At 36.1% G+C, this 22,605-nt stretch overlaps 5 protein-coding genes and 1 non-coding gene across 7 annotated transcripts; 2 read left to right on the top strand and 4 right to left on the bottom strand.

Annotated features, from left to right (window-relative positions):
* Positions 1-393: 393 nt before the first annotated feature.
* LOC113354324 lies at positions 394-2,166 on the bottom strand. Its single transcript, XM_026597680.1, has 3 exons — positions 1,739-2,166; positions 1,558-1,571; positions 394-778 (listed from the first exon to the last, which is right to left on the bottom strand). Exons 1-3 carry the CDS (start codon positions 1,944-1,946, stop codon positions 644-646), a joined length of 357 nt encoding a protein of 118 aa, XP_026453465.1. The 5' UTR covers positions 1,947-2,166; the 3' UTR covers positions 394-643.
* Positions 2,167-11,112: 8,946 nt separating this feature from the next.
* LOC113350070 (probable RNA helicase SDE3) lies at positions 11,113-15,495 on the top strand. The gene is made up of 5 exons (XM_026594148.1): positions 11,113-11,309; positions 11,577-12,396; positions 12,675-12,845; positions 13,026-14,483; positions 14,898-15,495. The coding sequence occupies exons 2-5, from the start codon at positions 11,617-11,619 to the stop codon at positions 15,231-15,233; spliced, it is 2,745 nt and encodes a 914-aa protein (XP_026449933.1). The 5' UTR covers positions 11,113-11,309; positions 11,577-11,616; the 3' UTR covers positions 15,234-15,495.
* A 180-nt stretch (positions 15,496-15,675) lies between these two features.
* LOC113354325 lies at positions 15,676-17,684 on the bottom strand. 2 transcript variants are annotated; one of them, XM_026597681.1, is made up of 3 exons: positions 17,140-17,684; positions 16,356-16,400; positions 15,676-16,264 (listed from the first exon to the last, which is right to left on the bottom strand). In XM_026597681.1, the coding sequence occupies exons 1-3, from the start codon at positions 17,576-17,578 to the stop codon at positions 16,014-16,016; spliced, it is 735 nt and encodes a 244-aa protein (XP_026453466.1). In that variant the 5' UTR covers positions 17,579-17,684; the 3' UTR covers positions 15,676-16,013. The 2 variants fall into 2 exon arrangements, with proteins under 2 accessions (XP_026453466.1, XP_026453467.1); XM_026597682.1 differs by having other exon boundaries at positions 15,676-16,281.
* Positions 17,685-17,763: 79 nt separating this feature from the next.
* On the bottom strand, positions 17,764-17,845 carry TRNAS-GCU. Its single transcript has one exon. It is a non-coding gene; the product is annotated as a tRNA-Ser (tRNA).
* A 23-nt stretch (positions 17,846-17,868) lies between these two features.
* LOC113354326 (classical arabinogalactan protein 1-like) lies at positions 17,869-18,954 on the bottom strand. The gene is made up of 3 exons (XM_026597683.1): positions 18,500-18,954; positions 18,307-18,399; positions 17,869-18,198 (listed from the first exon to the last, which is right to left on the bottom strand). The coding sequence occupies exons 1-3, from the start codon at positions 18,831-18,833 to the stop codon at positions 18,005-18,007; spliced, it is 621 nt and encodes a 206-aa protein (XP_026453468.1). The 5' UTR covers positions 18,834-18,954; the 3' UTR covers positions 17,869-18,004.
* A 399-nt stretch (positions 18,955-19,353) lies between these two features.
* LOC113354328 (non-specific lipid-transfer protein-like protein At2g13820) lies at positions 19,354-20,266 on the top strand. The gene is made up of 2 exons (XM_026597684.1): positions 19,354-19,756; positions 19,882-20,266. Exons 1-2 carry the CDS (start codon positions 19,429-19,431, stop codon positions 19,956-19,958), a joined length of 405 nt encoding a protein of 134 aa, XP_026453469.1. The 5' UTR covers positions 19,354-19,428; the 3' UTR covers positions 19,959-20,266.
* Positions 20,267-22,605: the final 2,339 nt, after the last annotated feature.

Here is a 22,605-nt window from a genome sequence, read left to right on the forward strand (position 1 = left end):
GTACACAATTTCTTACGCAAACTTGCATGAGAATGGAATAGAAATGATCAAAACTAAAAAATTTACACAATTATAGCATTTTCCCTTTATATTATGCAGATGGAGAGTATGTGCATTGCACGGCGGTTTACGCACACGAGGAATTGTAGGTGCATGATTTTCAAATAAACATTTGCCTTTCTAAATTATTAGCAAAGTCATATGCATCACCAATCTCGTAACGGATATATGCGTCACTAATCTCAAGGCTAGATGACACTGTTAAAAAGATTATATTTTGCCATAATTTCGAGAACGTTTATGAGAGTTATCGTTTCAAAATTATGTATGTTGCCAAATAATACCAATGAAAAATACGTACGGAAATAAAAAATGTTATCATAAAGGAGGAGATAATAAATGAAATAAGCATTCAAATATATTTTTTTAACAACCTCACATTAATAATTAATTACAACCCCGAATACATAATATGGTAAAGATAAATAAACGTTAGACGATCAACTCTCATCACTACCGTATTATTCAATTGTCATATAGTAAACATGATTTTCTAATTAATTAGTGAGTAGAATATGTAAATTTATCGTATAACTCTGGCATTTCTGAAAATATTCCATCACAAAATATATTCGTATTCACCTTAGTAACATAAGAAAGCTAGCACGAAGATACCAAACATGGAGATAAGGGAATCACTGCTTAGTATTCGGTTAGTTGTTGCACCATTGATACTTTTCTTAATGAAATTTTTTATATCATCAACTGCCCTGAAAGTCTGATTTAAAATTACAGAAAACCATATCAGAGAAAATAGTAAAAATAATCTTTGATACGTTACTGAAATATGGTTTTTAGCCCGACTACACTACAAACTCTCTAGATTAATGCGGTTACAACCATCAAAATTTAAGCGTAATTAAAAAATAAGCTAATAATTATTAATATATATATATATATATATATATATTAATAAATATCTAATCAACTTATAAATATTTTTATTGTCAAATAATTATTTTTAAAATACTATATAATATCAAAAATTTTGAAGCACCCTTCAATCTCCCATTTTACTTCATTGTTCAATGTATATCAATTAAGTATCCAACTTATAAAGCTCTTCAATATCCCACTTTATTATCACATTAAATAATTTCTTGCTTGGATGTTAGAAGACAAAGCAAGATTTTCTTACGATGATAAGAAAAATTAGAAATGAAATTCAATGTGATATTGATTTTAACAAAAAAACAGAAGATAATTGAATTATTTTTCAAAAAATCTTCATAAACCATTAATATGTTGGATATATGTATAATGAATCAATAATTTATGTTTCACATGAAATCTACATAGATTATCCAAGATGTATTATTTTATTATATTAGCGAATTATTAATTTGGTACGTTGTCCCCGACTCGAAATCGGTTAAAAATATTAGTTAAGAGAGTTTATTAAACAATCGAGTATTAAGTAATGGAATTTCTACTGTAGTTGGTTAAAATGATAACTAAAAACTACTTATTTCACCTCGTACGGGGTATAAATTGTACCTCGTTTATGTTATCTGCATACACAAACAAACAAACCAACAAAAAAAAAAAAAAAAAGAAAGAAAGGAAAAAAAAGTCAAAAATCATGGTTAATCTTTTGATTCTTTATATGAATATACGAGCTGCATTCAAATTGGACTATTAAAAATAACAATATAGGATTTGAAAGAAATATACTTACGCATTTTTTGTTGTGCTTCACAAGGTTTATTACACCTCATATGACAGAAAACTTCCCCATATCCTTCCCCCTTGCATTTATCGTCACAATCTTTGAAACATTTTTGATATACTTCACCTTTGTAAAGGTCATCATCGTCCGCTCTGCAAAACTGAACAACTATGCTAAGGACCAAAATGCACATTAATAAGCTAGTTGCCATTTTCATCTGCCTTAATTGTACGAGAGAGATGATTTAACTATCCTCTCTCTCTCTCTCACTCCCTCTCTTTCTCTATTGATTTGAATCTCGCTTTTTGTGTTCTCAAAAGTGTAAAGATATTCTTCCGAAGACAATTTTTTTTTTAACAAAACCTGCTTGATTTCAATTTTACAAGCCTGAAATCGGGTTCTTCTATATTTGGTCATTATATATTTTCTTAAGATGAGATCCAAAGTTTAAGCAAAATCTTCTTTAACTAAATCAAAAATTAGGTGGTAGTTGTTTTTTCTTATTTGACAAGTTCAATTATGATCTATGAGCAAACGGTGTTTAATTAATTGGACAGGGATCTACATTTTTGGAAAATAAAGAACGGTCCAGAGGCGTCTCTCAAATTTACCTTCTTGGTAGTATTTTGCTCTGAGTACATTGGTGCACTGGATGTAAAAACACCACCCGTCAAAACTCGAAATATATGACTGGAAATATTTCTCGTCATTAACTCATACAAATGAGTGCTTTGAATACTGAAATAGAAACGGAAAATGGGTCGTTTGTCAAAATATTTTTAAAACATGGTTCAAATGGACGAGTAAAAATTAGTATGGGTGAAATGGACAAAAAAATTTAGCAAGGATGAAACTGGATTCATCCTGGCTTAAACTTAAAATATAGCGAGGATGAAACTGGATGCATCCTGTGTAAATTAAAAAATAAGAAAAAATATTTGAAAATTGGCAGGATGAAACTGTTTACATCGTGGCTATTTTTACATTTTTGTCCATTTAAACAGTATCAAAATCTAAGTGTCCTTTTCACCCAGGAATTATTGGTTTTGGTCTTTTTAACCAATTTTGTGAAATATAAATGGGATTTGGACATAGTAGTCGGCGATGGATCAGAGTATGAGTAGGCATGCGGTCCAAGCCATTTTGAATAAAAGACATGGGATTTTATTTTGTATTTACACGTTTTGCACATAAATAGAAGAAGTCTTTCAAGGGCCAATTGTGAGCATCAAGATCCAGCAGCATTCCTAAGACAAGGGAGGGGAGAAGCAGAACACGATTCAAGGAGTTGGTCCGATGCAATAATTCTGAAGTGATCACGGCACCACTAGTGGAGACGTCAACCCTAATAAAAATCCCAAAAGGTATGTGGCAGTTCGAGATGTTGATCGCTACCCTGTTGGATTTGGATGTGAACTATCAAAGGATATATTATGTCGTGGAATTATAGAGGTCTTGCCAGACCTTCCTTAGTGAGAGTTATGAAGAAGCTGATTAAGAGGCAATATTTCTATTGTGACCTTACTTGAAACCAAAGTGTTAGAAGACATTGTTTCTGAGATTGTTAGTACTTGGATTTTCTCATTCCATCATAGTGGATTCTCAGGGGTTCTCTGATGGCCTGTGTCTCATCTGGAATAATGGTGAAGTTGATATTTAGTCTACTAGGAAGTCTAGGTGGGCAATCCATGTTGTTGTTACCACAAAATTCCAACAACCTTGGATTTTGTCTTATGTTTATGGTAGTACTAATAAGGTTGGTAGGAAAAGGTTATGGGATGAGCTGAGTGATATTTCTGACATGATGGTCATTGGTGACTTGCAAACCATCTTTGGTGGCCATAAGAAAAGGGGGGTAAAAATCCGACTACTGATCAAGTTTTTGAGATCAAGGAAATTCTGGATAAATGTGGTCTGATTTATCTTGGTGCCGATGGTCCAAAATTCATGTGGAACAACAAGAGAGTTGGTGTTGCCAATATTAAGGAGAGGATTGATAGAGCCGTGGAAAAATCTAGATGGAAGAATAGATTTCATAAAGCTCAGTTATATCACCCCTACTATATCATCGTGTTCTTTTTGTTGACCTTGAGCCTAAGTGTAAATTTAAATCTAGACCTTTTAGAATTGAGGCCATTTGGACCGAAGATCCTAGATATGAGTCTGTTATAGAAAAGTGTTGGTCCCAAAATATTACTAGCTATGTTAGCAATAATTTTCTACATAACGTGGCTAGGATTCAGGTTGAATCTAAGAAGCGAAATAAGAATGTTTTTGGGAACCTTTTTAGGCAGATTGATGATGCTCGTGAGAATCTTAGGATCGCTCAAAATGAGTTTGATAATTGGCGTTCAAATGATGTTAGAAATAATATGACCAATTGTTTAATCGAGTATCTTAGACTTGAAGAGACTTTTTAGAAACATAAATCCAAAGTCTGGTGGCTTAAAGAAAGCGACCTTAATACTAAGTTTTTTCATATTTCAACTATGATTAGAAGGAAACGAAACTCAATTGTTATGTTAAAGAATGAAATAGGTGAACGGATTAATTCTGCCAAGGACATTGAGTCTCATATTGTTAATTATTTTGTGACCTCGTTAGTTCCTCTAACTCCGATGTTAATTAGTTCTTTGTTTCCTCCTTCTATCACTGCTGACCATAATGTTCAGCTTACTAGAGAGGTCGGTATTGATGAGATCAAGATAATTATTCACCAAATGGATTCTCTTAAAGACCCGGGACCATATAAACTTCAAGGCATATTTTATATACCAAGTATTGGAAGTATGTAGGAAATAGTGTCACTGCTATGGTCAAGAATTTCTTGCCAATAAAATCTTGATCCCGTACTCAATAGAACCTATATTGCTATGATACATAAGGTGAATAATCCTAATTGTATATAAAAGTGTACATACCTATTAGTTTATGTAATTTTAGTATGAAGATTATACTAAGATTAAAAATAATAGAGTTAGACCGCTGATTAATAAGATTGTGTCTCATAATCATCATGCCTTTATTCCTGGTATGGGTATATTTGATCCAGCAAACATTTGGAATGATATTATCCAGTCTTTTAAAGCTAAAAAAGGCGAGAAAGGGTGGATGTCCTTAAAATTGGATTTTGATAAGATTTATGGTAGGATGATGTCGAACTTTATTAAAAAAAAATTGATATGTAATGGATTTGATCATAACTTTGTTGGCTGGATCATGAAGTTTATCTCTTATGTATCTTTTCAAGTTCTCATTAATGGTTTCCTAGTTCTAGTTTCAGACCTTCTAATGGTCTTAGACAAGGGGATCCTTTATCCTCTGTTCATTTTATCCTTTGTTTGGAGAGCCTTACTAGACTTATAAATGTTGGTATTGGAAATAATCTTTGTCTGGATTTACTATTACTTGAGGAGATCCAACGATTGCTCACTCTTTGATTTCTGATAACAACATCATTTTATTGAAGGTCATTTACAAGAATACCCTTAATCTTAGATCTTTGGTGGACAAGTTCTTCTCTTGGACTGGTCAAAGAATTAGCAAGTCTACTTTCTTGCTTCTGCCAACTTGGGTAAGAGCTTTACCAGAGGCATGGCTAATGCTCTACAGATTCAAGTTGCCACTAATCCTGGTAAGTTCTTAGGTATTCCTTTACAATGGAGAAGGGTTAGTGAGAAAACTTTTGCTGACATTATTGATAAAACGAGTAACACAATGCGGGGGTGATGTGAAGATGTTGTTTTTAACCCTTACAAGCAAGCAATGACATAAGGAAATATTACAGTGCTAGGAACAACGTTATTTTGGACTTCTCTCTCACCCCAAAGGATATATAATACACCCCGACAAGAGTGGCGCAAAAATGTGGTTATGTAGAAAAGTTCCCCTAAGAATCTTTTCAACACAAGTGTGACTTGAACAAGAACGCATGTCAGTCACACAATGACATAATTGTGCTTGTTCATGAACCTTTACCATCATCTAAGGATTGAGAATAAAAGAGGTTCTTCACAATCATTTTGAGTATTTCTAAGAGCTCAAATAATGAGGCATCCCCGAATTACATGGCGTGGTACCAAAAAGTTTCACATAGCTATGAGATTTAATCAAGGACCCAAATAGGGCTCTTGATATTATGATTCATATTGTTAGTCTCTTATGGTGTTAAGAATTCAGCTTAATTTTTTAAATTTAGTTACTTGAAATGAAAATACAGAAGTCGAATCACATCTATGATCAACATGGAAAAAGCATGTGTAGGAAAATGAGAAAATATTTTAGTAAATGAAAAATATATTAACATATACAACAATTTGGAAAATAAAAAAGTTGGTACTATGCGTGGGTAAACGGAGAAGGTGCCAAGCAAGAAAGTTAGAGCGAGAAAAAGTATTCATGATGCATCAAGCAGTGGCCATGAAAATATGACCAACATCATGGTAATGGTAATGATGAAGCTCCAAATCCACCTGTTAAACTAGGTCTGGTTGGTCGTGGTGTTGATTTTTAAATATATGTTTCGATTCTCTTTTAAGACTCTAATATATGTATTTAAGTTTGTTATTTTCGAATTAAAAAATGCTATATTTATTAGTTTGATGCGCAACCTGTTGTAAACCAGAATAAAGGAGGAAAGTAGTGATAAGTATGGAAACCAACGTAAAAATAGATAGAAATCATTGGTGCGTCACCCTCTTAGCGATGTTCCATATCGGTACCCAGGTGTGGTGTTAAATGAGAAAGGGATGGTTCATAACCTCTTATATGACGCGTCATATTGGGACATGGGTGTGTGTTAAATAAACAAGGGCCGGATGGTCCCCCTGTTAGTGGGGCGCTTCATCGGCGCCCGGATGTAGTGATAAATGAGCGTGGGTTTCGTACTTTAATCTACGAGTATGAGGGGTAAGGAAGTTAGCCGAGGTAAGTAAGAATATATGGTCCTTACTAGTAAAGCTAAGAGATGTAGTAGATACTGTGATTAAGAGACATGTAAATATCTGATGCATTCAAGAGACTAAATGTTCGGGAAAGAAGGCGAAAGAAGTGGGGGACACATGTTTCAAGCTATGGTACGCAGGAGAAAAATGAAACAAGAATGGGGTAGGCATCTTAATTGGCAAGAGCTTCAAGGACGGAGTGGTCGATGTTTGAAGACAATGTGATATGATCATCCTAGTCAGACTCGTAGTTGGAGATATGCTTTTGAACATCATTAGTGTGTATGCTCTATAAGTAGGTTTAAGTGAGGAAGCCAAACGAGAGTTCTACGAAGATTTAGATGACATAGTTAGAGGTGTGCCTAGCAGCGGGAAACTTTTCATTGGAGGAGACTTTAATGGTCACGTTGGCATAAGTAGGGAGGTTTTTGAGAGGGTGTATTGAGGGTTCGGGTATGGTGATAAAAACCAAGAAAGATGAGAAATTTTGAATTTCGCTATATCCAATGACCTCATGATTGCTAACACCTTATTTAGAAAGAGACAATCCCATTTAGTGACTTTAAGTAGTGGTCAACACTTTAGCCAGATCAATTTTGTGTTACTAAGAGAGAAGATAAACAAGAAGGTATAAATTGTAAGGTTATATCTGAAGAGTGTGTTGTCTCATAGCATCAACTACTTGTATCCTTCTTTCGTCTTAGGACTCGTGTTCTGCTGAACAAGTGCCAAGTGAAGTGGTGAAATCTCAAAGAAAACGTCTCACAGGTATTTAAAGATATAGTTTTTGTTGAAATAGTATGGAGCATAAGTAGATAGCATATGAAAAGAAATAACAACTCATATTCGAAAATAGGTTGCAGAGGTGTTTGGAGTTACAAGAGGAAATAGGTGTGAACCAAGAGAATTGGTGATGGAAAGAGGAGGTACAAAATGCGGTCAAGGAGAAGAACGAGTGCTACAAAGGATTGCATCATCACAAGAGAACATATGAAAGTATAAAGCGACAAAAAAAAACGCCAAACGAGCGGTAAATGAAGCAAGTGGTCGTGCACATGAAGATTTCTACCATAAGCTAAATACAACGAGGGAGAAAAGAACGTTTATGAGATGACCAGAGACTCCCACCAAGTTAAATACATCAAAAATGAGAATAATCGACTTTTCATAAAGTATGCCGAGATAGAGAATATATGAAGAGAATACTTTAATAAGCTTTTTAATAGAGATGATGACAACACCGTGATTGAACTAGATGAATCTTTTGATGATACCAACAAAAGATTCATTAAGAGAATCGAAAAGTCGGAGGTAAATGAGGCGTTAATTAGGATAAAATAGGGAAGGCTTCGGGGCATGATAAAATCCTTATTGAGGTGTGAAAATGCCTTGGATGTGTATGGAAAGGTCCTGAAACAAGTGATGTGGTGGGTTCTTAAAAAGAAGAAAGTCCCTACAAAGTACGTTCCCCTCACCAAGGATATGTACAACGGTGTTGTGACCATTGTTCGGGATTGCGAAGACGAAACTAGTGGCGTCTCTCTTAAGATGGGATTACATCAAGGATCAACGCTAAGCCCTTACATTTTCACCTTGGTGATGGATGAAGTTACAAGGGATACTAAAGAGGAGATCCCTTGGTGCATGCTCCTTGCGGATGACGTGGTGCTAAATGAGATCGTTGGGAATCCTAAATACCGTGAATGGAGAGAAATAGTATTTAGATTCAACAATATCAAAATAGATATGGTTAATGACATCATCCCCAAGCTCCTCGTTGTGAAAAAGTGAGTAATTTGACATGTTTATTCCTATCTCGTAATTTTATTTTGCAAACTAAGTTGTAGTTCATTGAATTTTGAGGTTAATCGATTTGCGAGTCCATTGCGTATGCAGAATGGTGCATGATAGTTCATGCACATGGAAAAATATTCATGTTGAGGAGACGTGCTCTAAAATTCATTAACGATGTATTAATGACCGAAATGATAGACTATATATACTAAATTACACGCTAATTTCCTAAAATCGTGAATGAAAATTTTCTTTAGGAAAGTATACATAAATCGACTTATATGAGCATCCGCTCATTATATTGTAACAGTCACCTACATATTAACTAATATCGGTGGATTTTTAGCGTTTTTAATGGACGAAGAATATCAAATTAGGTTGACATACGTGTTATCGTATCCGCCGATTCTAGTTAGATGTCCTTAATAAAAGTTTTTTTTTTAATGTTTTAATGATTAATTAACATTACTTAATTGCATGATTCAACACTAATTAATTAAGTTTTGGACAAATCACTCGTATCTCTTTTCCAAGAAGAAAATCAATCAAAATGGTCGAACCGTGATTTCGAGTACCATTCCTTCTCCAATCTCTCCGTACAAGATTTGGATGCTACCATTGTGGATCGCTCTTTCTCTTTGCGATTTATTTATATTTAGCATCTTTTATTGTATTTGTTTCATGTTTATGATGTACTCATTGTTCTTGAAAACCATGATGTAAATGTTTCTTAATGGAATGAAATACGAAAATTGGGTCAATTGCCCAAATATTTTTAAAACATGGTTCTAATGGACGAGTAAAAATTAGTATGGGTGAAATGGACACCAAAAAAATAGCAAGAATGAATCTAGATTCATCCTGGCTTAAACTTAAAAAATAGCGAGGGTGAAACTGGACGCATCCTAAGTAAATTAAAAATAAGAAAAAGTATTTGAAAATGGGAAGGATGAAACTGTTTACATCCTGATTATTTTTACATTCTCGTCCATTTAAACAGTATCAAATTTTACATGTCTTTTTCACCCAGAAATTGTCGTTATTGGGTCAATTGATCAAGTTTGTGAATGCGAAATACTAATGGTTGATTATCAATAATAATAATTAAAAAAAAACGATCCAACACTTGCTTAGTAAAAGAGAAATTCACTATTAACCAAAAAAAAAAAAATGTGGATAATGAATTTTCAAAATTGAATCAAAATAATTCTATTTTATCTTTTATTGCACACCTAAGTTCGGCTAAAGTAAACCTTCACATTGAATTTTTAACAGTAAGTATTAATAATAGTAAATAATATTGTTGGGTTATAAATGCGTGTGTTGTCGCATTACCTTCGGATATCTATACCTCATACCTCACTACTGTTGACTGCACACAGTAATGGCATGACTGGCTTCTTACGGTTCCTTATTTACTTTTCCAGTTCCTCCTAGTACTCCACTTACCTTTCTTTCCGGATCATCTAGGCACTGGCAATTATTAAATACAGAACACGAAACTAGCTGTTCATCTAACGTCCAAAACTAGTCCGAATACAATATCAACTAATCCAACAACCCAGATGGAGCATTATATTTACACAAGATATACGTGGTTGAACATCGATGGTCCTAGCATCATTTTTTCTGCTATATAAAGATATCAAACTTACCCCTTTCGTATTCCTTGGGGAGTTTCTAAGAGCGTCCACAGTGGTGCGAGTATAACCAAAGACCAAAGACTAAAAAAAAAGATCAAATTTGAGTTTAGGACGTCGAGTGGCGTAGTGGTAGGCGATTATATTTAGTCGAGCGAACGTATAATGTTCATTTGATCGTGGAGCGTAGATAAAGATTACGCCCAATTAAGGCGTTGATAAAGATTACGCCCGATACAAGGCGTTTTTATGGTTTACGCCGGGAAAAGAGACGTTTGTATAATCAACGTCGCATGGGACGTACGTAAAGTCACCGCTCGAAGCCAAGCGTTTTTATAATCAACGCCCCATGAGACGTGTATATAGGATGTGTTTTGAAAAGCTTGTTGTCTGTACTTTGTACTCCTGGCCCTCCAAACTATGGTTACTTCTACCTTTGCTGTGTGATGCTTCCAACATTCATTTGGTGTTATATGCGAAATCAAAAACAAAATTAGCTATGACATGCTGCACTTGACCTAGAAACCAAAATGAAAACATTTAGTTTCGTGGAAGCATAAGATGCAAAATATTTGCTCTTCCCCAATATTTTCACACTTCAAATTTGAATTCTGTACAAGTTCAATCATTCATGGGGCGTACACTTTATCAAAGCCTGGAATCAGGCGTACACTTTATCAACGTCCCATTAAGGCGTTAACTTTATCACCGCCTGGAGTCAGACGTTAACTTCACAAACGCCCCATCAGGCGTACATTTAATCAACGTCCTATACAGGCAAAGTTTATATACCCGCCTGTTCGTTGGACGAATTCTTTACGAACGCGCGTTGAGAAGCGGAGATTATATCAACGCCCGTTGTGAAACGGAGATTATATCAACGTTCGACTATATTTGGGTTTGGTCTTGGTCGGCGATCAAATTTAGTCTGCGCTTTAGTCGTTGATCAAAATTTGATCGATAGTACGTTCCACTACGTCTGTCCAAAAGACCAAATATTTGGGTTTAGTCGTCCATCGCAGTTGCTCTAAAAGCTTCAAATTATGAAACTCTGTCATTTGGAGAAAACTAGAGAGTAGAGAAAAGATTCTCTCTTTCCCTCTACTTTCTCACTCTCTCTCTCTCTCAATCGTTCATCGTTGTTTTCATCTCAGTCTAGGGTTTCCTTCATTTCTCTCCTTTGAATCTCCTGAACAAAAACCAGTAAGTGGGTCTATCTCAATCTCTTTACATTTGGGTTTTTGAAATTCTTTTTTATTTACGGTTATTTTTGTGTATTTGTTTCGTTTTCATCCTCATTTGTGCTTGATCTTTACTGGATTTCTTTCCAATCTTGACCTAGTTATAGGGTTTAATCTGGTTGGTTTTTGTGTGGTAAAAGAATGATTTTTTGTTTATATGTTAGGTATTAGTGCATAAAAATGGTTCATTTATGGCAATAGTGGTGACTTTCCTACTTGTTTGATGCAGGATTTGTAGTGTTAAGTTGTTAGGTAGAGATTTTTTTGCGATGAGTAATCTGTGGAAAGATGACTGGGAAGAATGTTCGGTAATAGGAGATGAAGGGAACATAGGGTTTTTAGATTTTGAAGATGATAAGTCAGTATGTAATTACAATCCGGAGGAAGAAGGTCCGGTTATTGTATCAGTACCATTTCCTTTTGTTAATGGGAAACCTAAGTCCATCCTTGTTGGTGAGACCATAGCGGATTCAATTACGATTAAGAATACTACTGAAGAACCTATTGATTTATGGGGTGCTAAAATTTATAGTTCGAATCCTAAAGACTCATATACTTTGTCACTGATGGAACCGCCTAAAGATGAGTCAGATGTTGAAGCTCTTCGAGCGTTCGTGGAGACGACATCAATGGATGATAGGGTGCTTCAACCAGGAAGGACTTTGACAATTTGGTTATCGTGTAAGCCAAAGGAGATAGGGATACATACCACAGCGGTACATTTTGATGTGGGGGATCAAAGGATTGAGCGTGTGGTTTTTCTTGTAGCTGAAGATAAAGTGTCTCAATCCCTTGCTTCAAATAACCCATATTCTAGAGTCCATAAAAAGAAACATTTTGTTGTGGAGGAATTTGTGAAAGGCTCTCGTCCTGCAAAACCTACTTCTAATGGTTATAAACATCAGCTTCCTCTGTTTGCTATTCCAAAAGATATTAGAGAAATTTTGGACAGTAAGCAGGTTCCTGAAGCTATCTTTAAAGGACTTGTAAAGGATAATTATTACTCATACTTTCAAACTTTACTGATCATGGAAGAACTACGCATGGAGGTAACTCTTGATGCTTTTTTTTAAATGGCTTTTGATGTAAGAAAACAATGAAAATTACGACATTAATAAGTTGTTGTCATGATAGTTGTAACCTTTTCTCTCCTGTCTACATGCATATCCTCAATGTTACACAATTTATATCTTATGTTAAACAAATTTGTTACTAGTTACTTGAAACTTGAAAGCATCCTGCTAAACAGCAAAAGCTAATATACAAAAAATTTGGAGTCTCTTACATTGTGGAGTATTGATTATTTTATTTGTTACATTTATTCCAGGAAGACATAAGAAGCTACGACATGGAGTGTGTCACTATGCGGAAAAAGGCATATCAGTTTTTGGCCCTTGAAGTCCCTGGGCTGGCTGAAAGAAGGCCCTCACTTGTTAATGGTGATTACATTTTTGCGAAGCTATCTTCTGATGCTAACGATGATTCTCGTTCATATCAGGTTTGAACTCACTTTTGGAAAGCATTGTGAATTATTGAGCGATAAAGATTTGTTGTACTACCCGCATGTAACATGTTACTATCTCATGGGTAGATATTCTTTTCATGATCATGATTTTGGAGAATATCCAATTACCTAGCTTTAGTTCCGAAACTTAAAGTCCAACTTGTGTTATTGTAGGGGTACATTCACCGGGTCGAGTCAGATGAAGTGTTCTTGAGGTTTGCAGACGGCATGCATGCCCGTCACAATGGTGGGGACTTATATAATGTTAGATTCACATACAATAGGGTGGGTGTGAGGCGCTTATATCAGGCTATTAAAGCAGCTGAAGGTTTGCCATCTGAGCTTCTTTTTCCGTCCCAGTCCTTGGGAAGATCTATTAATGCAACCCCGGTGGTTCCTTTGTCTCGAAATCTCAATGAAGAGCAGATGTCTGCTGTTGAGATGATCCTAGGCTGTGAAGGGGCACCACCGTATGTGATTCATGGACCTCCTGGAACTGGTAAGACAATGACGCTTGTGGAAGCAATCTTGCAGCTGTACACAACGCGAAAAGAGTCTAGGGTTCTTGTTTGTGCATCTTCTAACTGTGCTGCAGATCATATATTAGATCGGATAATAGACCACGAGATTGTCGAAGTTAAAGAGAGTGAGATATTCAGATTAAATGCACCAAGTCGAAATTATGATGATGTTCATCCTGACAATCTATGTTTCTGCTACTTCGAAGATGATCTTACCTTCAAATGTCCTCCACTTGGGGCTTTGAAACGTTTTAGGATCGTAATATCCACGTATAGTAGTGCTTCTCTGCTTTATGCTGAAGGTGTTAAAAAGGATAATTACTCCCATATATTCTTGGATGAGGCAGGTCAAGCTTCAGAGCCAGAGACCATGATCCCAATAGCTAACCTTTGTAGAAAAGAAACTGTTGTAGTTTTGGCAGGGGACCCGATGCAACTGGGTCCTGTTATATACTCCAAGAATGCAGAAATGCATGGATTAGGCAAGTCATACTTGGAAAGGCTATTTGAATGTAAATCTTATAACAATGAGGATGAAAACTTCGTGACAAAGTTGGTAAGGAACTATAGGTGCCACCCATCAATCCTAGAGCTGCCGTCCAACCTTTTCTACAATGGAGAATTGGTAGCTTGTAAAGAAGAAAAATGTTCTTTCACAGATGCTTGGGAAAGCCTCCTTCCAAACAAAGAATTTCCTGTTCTGTTTGCTGGTGTTCAAGGATGTAATGAGAGGGAGGGCAATAACCCGTCTTGGTTTAATCGGATAGAAGCAAGTAAAGTAATTCAGATTATCAAGACGCTGACAGAAAGCTCTAATCTGAAGGAGACAGATATTGGAGTGATAACTCCTTACCGCCAGCAAGTAGCAAAGTTAAAAAAAGCTCTTGAAGCACTCGATATATCCGGCATAAAAGTTGGAAGTGTTGAGCAATTTCAAGGACAAGAGAAGGAAGTCATAATAATATCCACTGTCAGATCGACTGTTAAACATAATGAATTCGATAAGGTACACTATCTGGGATTTCTTAGCAACCCAAGGAGATTCAATGTTGCTGTGACTCGTGCTAAGTCCTTGCTTATAATTGTCGGAAACCCACACATTATATGTAAGGTAGTATTCCTCATCCCTTTAGAAGTACGAATTATTTTAGATTATCGATCTATTTTCTGAGACACTGTTCATGTTACTGTCACCTTCGCATGGGACAGTGATTTGCGTCCTTTCCCTTTTCTTTTTGTTAACTTGAGTTTTGTCTCACGTTTTATCCTACTGCGTGCATCATTTTGCTGGGGGGCTACTACTGCTAAGAGAAAAGTCAATAATGATAGGGGCTCTTTAGATATTTCGTATCCCTTATTTTGAAAAACAATGGATGATAAAAAAAAACAAGGTTATTTACTGGATTTTGCTGCTTATTTTGGAATTTAAAAGTTATTGATAACTTATGAAAAGCTAATGCTATCTGATTGTTTACATTAAAAGCTCTTGCATAGTTTTGTTACTGATCTGGCTTGTGTTTTTCAGGATCCATACTGGGATAAGCTTCTAAGGTATTGCTTTGACAATGATTCATATCAGGGCTGTGATCTTCCTGAAAATCAGAATGGTTCTGAAGGGCCTTATGACATCAATATTTCACCTGAAGTAGATAACCACGTCAACAGTACATCTGAAGGACAGCAGGATTTCTATTGTGGCAAGCCTGTCAGTAATGAATCTGAGTGGTCAGATGGGAACTGGAACGAAGAAAACCCTGTACTCTCGGATGAAGTAGGCACATATGTTGAGCCCCTGCAAGCAGAAGATGCTGGTAAGCCTGTCACTGATGAGGCTGACTGGACAGATGGATGGAACGATTAGTGTTCAAGTTTTTGATAATTGCACATGAACATTGCTCCTTAAATGGTTGTATAAATGAAATGTTGAGGAGAAGAAAGTTAGGATAGTTTTTAAGTAGGAAGATATATTTTGATTAGAACCTGGTGATGGTCTAGTAATTGGTGACTACAGTTTAACTTTGCATCACTTTCTTCTACAGAAAAACCTAAACTATTACTCCTAGCTTTTTTAATAGGCTGGTTTTGTTTTTAGAAAAATTTAAGGAAATTAAGAGAACCAATCATTGAAAGTGGTCCTCATGACACTTGTCAATAAAAGAAGTGAAGTGAAATGGTCCCCATAACACTTGTTAACAAAAAAAAAGTAAAGTGAAATGGTCCACATGACACTTGTCATCAAAAAAATTAAGAGAAAAGTGGTCCCAAAAAATTAAAGTAAGAACGGAGGGAGTATTATTATTTCGAGAATCAGTTAGATGCGCTAAGTGCTAGAGCTTTTTTACTGCGGTTTTTGTTGTTTTTATTTCATGACATTTTCAAAATCAACAATCGTGATAACAGATTATTACAGTTTGGCGATTCAGCAACACTAAAAATAAAAGAACAGTACCGTGGTAGACAACAATGTGGAAGAGAAGACTCATAACAGGTAGGCAGCAATAAGAGCTCAAACCAGACATCATCAATCTAGGTGAAAACACATGATCCTAAGAAGTGTACCGACAGATCACAATTGGGAAACAACCCAAGTGCTAAACAAAAAATCAATGGGTGCACCCATGAGAATACATACTCACCATCGCTAAGCAAATGCATGCCATAGTACAAAGATCGAGTAACAACCGATGTAAGTAACAACGTTCTTCGGCTTCAATTCAGGTAAAAGCTTGCTTCCAAAGCTTCTGTGGGCAGTATGGGTGGGAAACGGTGTCGATGAATTTGTGTGTGCTTCATCTGCTGGCAAGGATGAATTTGTTTGTGCTTCGTTTGCTGGCAAGATAGTTGTTGCTGCTGCTGGACTCCCATTGGATTCTGATGGCGATGCTGACGGCTCTGTAAAAATGAAATCACTGACAACTTTTGTAAATAGCAATTCTATAGTTACTCTTCATAAGAGAAAATTAGAACACTCACGAGAATGTACCTGATCCAAGTGTGCTTCCAAGAGGGCGCAAGTTCGGCAAAATAGCTGAAAAATGGTACAGTTGTCATAAACGTTAATCATACTCCAATAAAGACAAAAATACCCTTTACAAATGGTGGCTTTAAGAAGAAGGTAAAGGACAATAATGTAATTCTAAAAATTGCGATCGGTGTGCAAAAGATTCTAACAGAAACGAATTACACGTGGCACCAGAAAGTAAGTGGTTGCCCTGCGCAATTGCTTCTCTGTTTACAGATTTTTCTCTCTCTTGATTTTGGCGCCAATTTCAGTGTCCTGAGATTTAGTCGGTGCTAAGAATCTATGATCAAATTTCAGGTAATACTCCGATTAGATCCGAAAAACAAACTACCAGAATTATGAAGAAATCCATCGGATTGAAGAATCATTTCTTTTTTATGATTGAATTAAAGAAACTTATAACAGATAAAATCGAATCAAGAAAGAAAATAAAATACAGATGAATTTGTCAGTTATATACACAAATCTAAGGAACATACAGAAATTAACAGAAATGATTATCATGAATTGAAGAGACAACAAGTTCCAATCAAGATTAAAGAAAACCTAAATCACAACACATGATTCCGAAACAAGATTTAAGCTAAATCAAGAAATTACAGTACTAATTTTATCTCAAGAGTCTGCACTAATCAGGCTCAAATAAAACGAGTACTAGTTAAGAACACGTACTTGGATAGAATGGAGACTACTTCTTGATAAGCAAAACTTGAATATGAAATCAAAAGAAAGTAGAAATTCGTACCCTCACATAGAACTTCGAGAGAGATTCCATCCACCGGAATAGCAGAATGACAAACCGTAGAGAGTGCAAACATCCTTGTGATATCAACAGGAAATCCAAGCAAACAAGGTTCTCTAACAAGATGACATAAACAAGTAACGTAACCAGTTCCATAGGAAGATTTATAGCGATCACAGCAAGAAGATGGAACTTCATCAGTAAGATTATTCGGTGGTGAAGAAATATAAGGCAAGCATACTGCCAGTTCTGTTAATTCATTACTACATCCTTCTTTTGAACTCACGATTGTGGTAGATTCAGCAGCAGCACACATAGGAGAGAAGGTGGTGGTAGTGGTGGTGGTAATGGAGGTGTGGTTGACGGTGACGGTGGTTTGGCTGGTTATAGTTAACATCAAAATCAGAACCAGAAGCAAAGAAGAAGAGAAGAATTTCATCATCTTTTGAGTTTGATTTCTCGAAAAGATTTGATTGTAATTGTAAATGGGGTTTGCCCATGAGACTGGTGTTTAAATAGACCCTTTTGATAGGTAATTTTGTAATTACATCAACTTGTTGGTAGATTTTACGTCAAAAAAAAAAACAAAAAAACGTGTCACAGTTGATTTAGGTAAAAAAAATTATTCGTCGCCTGAGAGATTCGAACTCTCGCGGGGAAACCCCATGTACTTAGCAGGCACACGCCTTAACCACTCGGCCAAAGCGACTTGGTTGGTTTCTCAATAATATATGCAAAATTTGTAAATTCTATATCACACAAGAAGCAAAGAACCCACGAAAAAATATAATAGAGAATAATCAATAATCAACAAATGGAGAAGTAGGAAACTGAAACAGACATAATCGGCTAGAGCTCAAATTGGGTGTTAGTACTTGAGAAGCAAGACCCCAAAAGCAAACAAGAGAGATGTGGTAGAAAAGCGAGGGAGCTTGGTACATGCTGCATTAGTAGGTGTCAAAACTGGCCGACGTCCTGAGATGGCAGTGGGTGTAGAGTCCAGTGGCGGAGATGCTGGCAGTGGAACTGATTCAGGTGCTTCCGATTCAGGAGTAAATGATGCTGCACCAAAAGAGAAATGATTTACAAATAAATTGTGCTGAATGTATTCGTTTCCAATAAGAGAAAATAATAGTGAATAAAATGTAAAGGGTGAAAAGAAGTAATTACCAGAGGGAGTGAGACTAGATGATGATAGTGGACTAGGCGAGGGAGAACCAAATGAGAATGGACTTGGAGCTGGCAGAGGACTGCCAGTATTAGCTGCAAACGAAAAAGGTGAACTGCCAATTATTACACTTGTTTTTACACCAAATTTGTAGGATGAATTATTAAATTATTTCCTAGCATCAAATCAAATTACCTTTGCATTCAACAGGGACTCCGGACATTTTGCAAGCACGAGGGAGTGAGATTGCTAGTGTTCGATTAATTGGTAACTGGAACGGAACATTTCCAGTAATTAAAAGGCAGGCACAATCCATACTACTACCCATAATCTCCTTAAATGTAGAACAACAATCAGATGTTGGTGAACTCCCACTTCCACTACTACCAGTTATAAAATTCAAGCAAGGCGTGAAGCTAGTAACCGTGGGGGCTGAACATGCTGTAGTAATCTGCCCATAAACTGGTAATACTGAAACTGCTAGTATTATAAGCGAAATCGCAAATACACGACTGCTGGAGTCTGCCATATTGATCTCAATATTATTTTCTTCCAAGATCTTTTAAGGAATTCCCGGTGACAGTTTCTTATGTAGTCACAAAAAAGAAAGAATTGATGTGCTTTTTCTTTCTTTCTTTCTTTTTGTGGATTGAGAGATAAAAGAGATGATTGCAAATGAAAAGGTTAAGTGCAAATATATACATGGAGGGGAAAAAAGTTAGATTTGAAATTGGGCTTGAAGTTGAACTACTTGAACTAACAGTTTAACTAATCTCATTTTTTTTAATTTAAGGATATTATTAGGTAAGGTTGGTAGTGGTACAGATAGTTAAATCCTATACAGCATAGTAGGCAGTAGCCTAGTGATCTTGTAAACTCTGTTTAGTTTTATCACTAAAATCCTAAGTTTGGTGACCAGAAATCACCAATCTTTTATAACTGACGATGACCCTGCTGCCTATACAGCTTCATGAACAGGACCATCTCTCTTATAAATACCACAGTTTCTCACATTTATCTCCAAGTTAAACCCACATTTTGTCGAACATTTAATCTCTAAACACTTTCCTTTTCATTTACATTTTCCCACAAAACTCCTTTCTTTTCTTTTGATATTCATTCAAATGGCTGCTCCGTTGAGAATGATGGAAATGGTTCTTTTAGTAGTCCTCGTGACTGCGATCACGACACGTGTAACGGCTCAATCTAGTTGTACAAATGTGATCATGGGCATGGCACCTTGTCTTACCTACATAACCGGAAATTCCTCAACCCCATCATCCTCCTGTTGTTCACAACTTACTAATGTGGTTCAAACACAACCAGAGTGCCTTTGCTCAATCCTTAAAACTGGTGCTGGTGCCGCATTAGGTCTTGCAATTAATCGAACACTAGCTCTTGCTCTTCCTAGTGCTTGTAATGTCCAAACTCCATCTATTGATCGATGCAATGGTAAGTACTAGTAGTACTTTTAATATTGATTGAAAAACAAGAATCTGATTTCTTTCTTACACACTTAAAACAAGACAGACCTGCATTTATACATGTCCTGACTAAGACAAGAGATGTTCTAACAGGACAGGCTGTGAACAGCTCACACTCAGCCAATAAGGGTCATTTCTCACACACTCAGACACACGTGAGAACTCTATGAGACTCTCAGTACTATTAGCCCCCCTCAAGCTGGAGTTTGTGACTAGGGATTACCTTCAGCTTGTCTCTGAGTGTAGAAAACCTTGGTCCTGCCAGTCCCTTGGTGAGAATATCTGCAATTTGATCCCAAGTTGAAATATATGTGACCTGAATGTTTTTGTTCTGAACAAGTTCTCTGACAAAATGATAGTCAATGGCCAGATGTTTCATTTTACTATGAAATACTGGATTAGATGACAGAGAAACCGCACTTTGATTGTCACAAGATATCAATGTTGGAGCAGGAAGCAAGAGATGAAGATCCTTAAGTAGCTGACAAACCCAAACAATTTCTGCTGTGGTATTGGCTAGAGACCTGTATTCTGATTCAGTGGAACTTCTTGAGACACTACCTTGTCTTTTGCTAGACCAAGAAATTGGATTAGGACCAAAAAATATACAAAAACCTCCTGTAGATCTTCTTGTATCAATTGATCCTGCCCAGTCAGCATCACTAAAGCCATGTAATGTAAGAAGACCTTTGGAAAACAGTATACCATAGTCTAGGGTGCCTTTGATGTATCTTAGAATTCTCTTGGCTGCAATAAAGTGTTGATCAGTAGGAGCTTGCATATAAAGACATACCTGATTCACAGCAAAACCAATTTCAGGCCTTGTCCAAGTAAGATATTGTAGAGCACCCACTAATGATCTGTATTCACTTGGATCTGCTAATGGAGTACCAGCTGAAGCAGTGAGTGAAGTAGAGAGTGAGACTGGTGTACTACAGGGTTTAGCACCAGTCATATTGAATTTCTCCAATAAGTCCAAGGCATACTTAGTTTGACTAAGAAAAAGGTTTTCTGAATTTCTTTTCACCTGAAGACCAAGAAAATAATGAAGAGAGCCCAAGTCTTTGATAGGAAAGTATGTCTTAAGATGATTGATAAACTGAGAAATATACTCAGTTGAATTCCCAGTGATAATAATATCATCTACATAGACCAGAAGAACTGTAATCCTTGAGCCAAACTTTTGAACAAATAAGGAAGCATCTGCTAATGAGGGTTTGAAGTCATGAGTGAGAAGAATTTGTAACAATTTATCATACCAAGCTCTGGGAGCTTGCTTCAGACCATATATGGATTTATGTAGTTTACATACATAATGTGGCTTGGTTTGATCAACAAAGCCTGGAGGTTGTTGCATATAGACATCTTCAGCTAAATCCCCATGTAAAAAGGCATTACTAACATATAATTGTTTCATTACCCAGTTGAAGTGAACTGCCAATGAAATGATTAGTCTAATAGTTGTTGGTTTGGCTACAGGACTGAAAGTTTATGTATAGTCAATTCCTTCTTGTTGATGAAACCCTTTGGCCACCAGTCTAGATTTACATTTATCTAAAGAACCATCAGCCTTATATTTGATTCTAAACACCCACTTACAGCCTACAACATTATAGGATGGATCTGGTGCAACAAGTGTATATGTGCTTGCATCCTTAAGGGCTGTATGTTCTTCTTCCATAGAATGTTTCCATTGAGGTATTCTTATTGCCTTAGAATAACAAGTAGGTGTTGGTGGTGGAATATCAGAGGTAAAATTTGTTGATAGAACATACTTTGTATTAAAAACTTTGGGTTTAAAAATACCTCTTTTACCCCTTGTTACCATGGAGTGTGAATTAGCCAGTGAAGAAATACCAGAAGCTGAAGTATGTTCAGAAATAGTTGTAGTGGATGCATCAGATGACTTAACAATGTTTGAAGGATCAGTAGATAAAGTATCAATAGATGCAGCTGGTGAGGTTGATGTTGCAGGTGTTGGTGCAGATATCTTGGCATATGGAGCTGTAGAAGCAGTATCAGTTGGTGCTGATGAATTTGTAATGCCAGGAAGTATTGTATCTGAAGATCTCAATGGGAAGAAAGTCTCATTAAATACTACATGTCTAGAGATATATACTTTCCCTGTTTTAATATCTAAACATCTGTATCCTTTGTGCATAGAACTGTAACCAATAAAAACACAGTGTACACTCCTTGGTTGGAGTTTATGTGTAGTGTAAGGCCTTATCCATGGAAAACATGATGAACCAAAGGATCTGAAGAAGGAATAATCTGGTTTCTGACCAAACAACTTTTCAAAAGGAGATAAGTAATCCAAACTTCTAACAGGCAGTCTATTAATAACATAATTGGCTGTATGAAAAGAATCAACCCAAAAAATTTCTGACAGACCTGATTGAATTAAGAAAGTTCTCCCTGTGTCTACAAGATGTCTATGTTTGGACTCAGCCAGTCCATTTTTTTCTTGAGTGTGAGGGCAAGAAACCTCATAAATAATTCCATGTATACTCAGAAATTCTTGTAGTGCATTATTTATGAATTCCCCTCCTCCATCAGTTCTGATTTTAACAATTGAAGTATGCAGTAACTTTTCAGTCATAAATTTGAAATGTAGAAAAATATCTTTGAATTCAGACTTTTCAGACAAAGGAAATATCCAACAGAATATTGAATAGTCATCTATGAGATTAACATAATATCTGAAACCACTTGAAGAGATTACAGGACTAGGACCCCATAAGTCCATATGCACTAGTTCTAGTGGAGATTGAGCCCTATGTGAAGATAGAGTAAAGGGAAATTTATGACTTTTCC

This window comes from Papaver somniferum, chromosome 2, assembly GCF_003573695.1.
Source record: "Papaver somniferum cultivar HN1 chromosome 2, ASM357369v1, whole genome shotgun sequence".
Taxonomy (NCBI): domain Eukaryota; kingdom Viridiplantae; phylum Streptophyta; class Magnoliopsida; order Ranunculales; family Papaveraceae; genus Papaver; species Papaver somniferum.

Coding starts and splice junctions, on each gene's coding strand:
- LOC113354324 (XM_026597680.1), bottom strand. CDS start 1,946: ATGAAAATGGCAACTAGCTTATTAATGTGCATTTTGGTCCTTAGCATA.
- LOC113350070 (XM_026594148.1), top strand. CDS start 11,617: ATGAGTAATCTGTGGAAAGATGACTGGGAAGAATGTTCGGTAATAGGA. Junction 12,846..13,025: donor ATGATTCTCGTTCATATCAG/GTTTGAACTCAC, acceptor GTGTTATTGTAG/GGGTACATTCACCGGGTCGA. Junction 14,484..14,897: donor ACCCACACATTATATGTAAG/GTAGTATTCCTC, acceptor TGTGTTTTTCAG/GATCCATACTGGGATAAGCT.
- LOC113354325 (XM_026597681.1), bottom strand. CDS start 17,578: ATGATGAAATTCTTCTCTTCTTCTTTGCTTCTGGTTCTGATTTTGATG. Junction 16,401..17,139: donor TCTCGAAGTTCTATGTGAGG/GTACGAATTTCT, acceptor ACCATTTTTCAG/CTATTTTGCCGAACTTGCGC. Junction 16,265..16,355: donor TGGAAGCACACTTGGATCAG/GTACATTCTCGT, acceptor TCATTTTTACAG/AGCCGTCAGCATCGCCATCA.
- LOC113354326 (XM_026597683.1), bottom strand. CDS start 18,833: ATGGCAGACTCCAGCAGTCGTGTATTTGCGATTTCGCTTATAATACTA. Junction 18,400..18,499: donor AGTCCCTGTTGAATGCAAAG/GTAATTTGATTT, acceptor TTTCGTTTGCAG/CTAATACTGGCAGTCCTCTG. Junction 18,199..18,306: donor ATCTAGTCTCACTCCCTCTG/GTAATTACTTCT, acceptor CTTTTGGTGCAG/CATCATTTACTCCTGAATCG.
- LOC113354328 (XM_026597684.1), top strand. CDS start 19,429: ATGGCTGCTCCGTTGAGAATGATGGAAATGGTTCTTTTAGTAGTCCTC. Junction 19,757..19,881: donor ATCTATTGATCGATGCAATG/GTAAGTACTAGT, acceptor ATGTTCTAACAG/GACAGGCTGTGAACAGCTCA.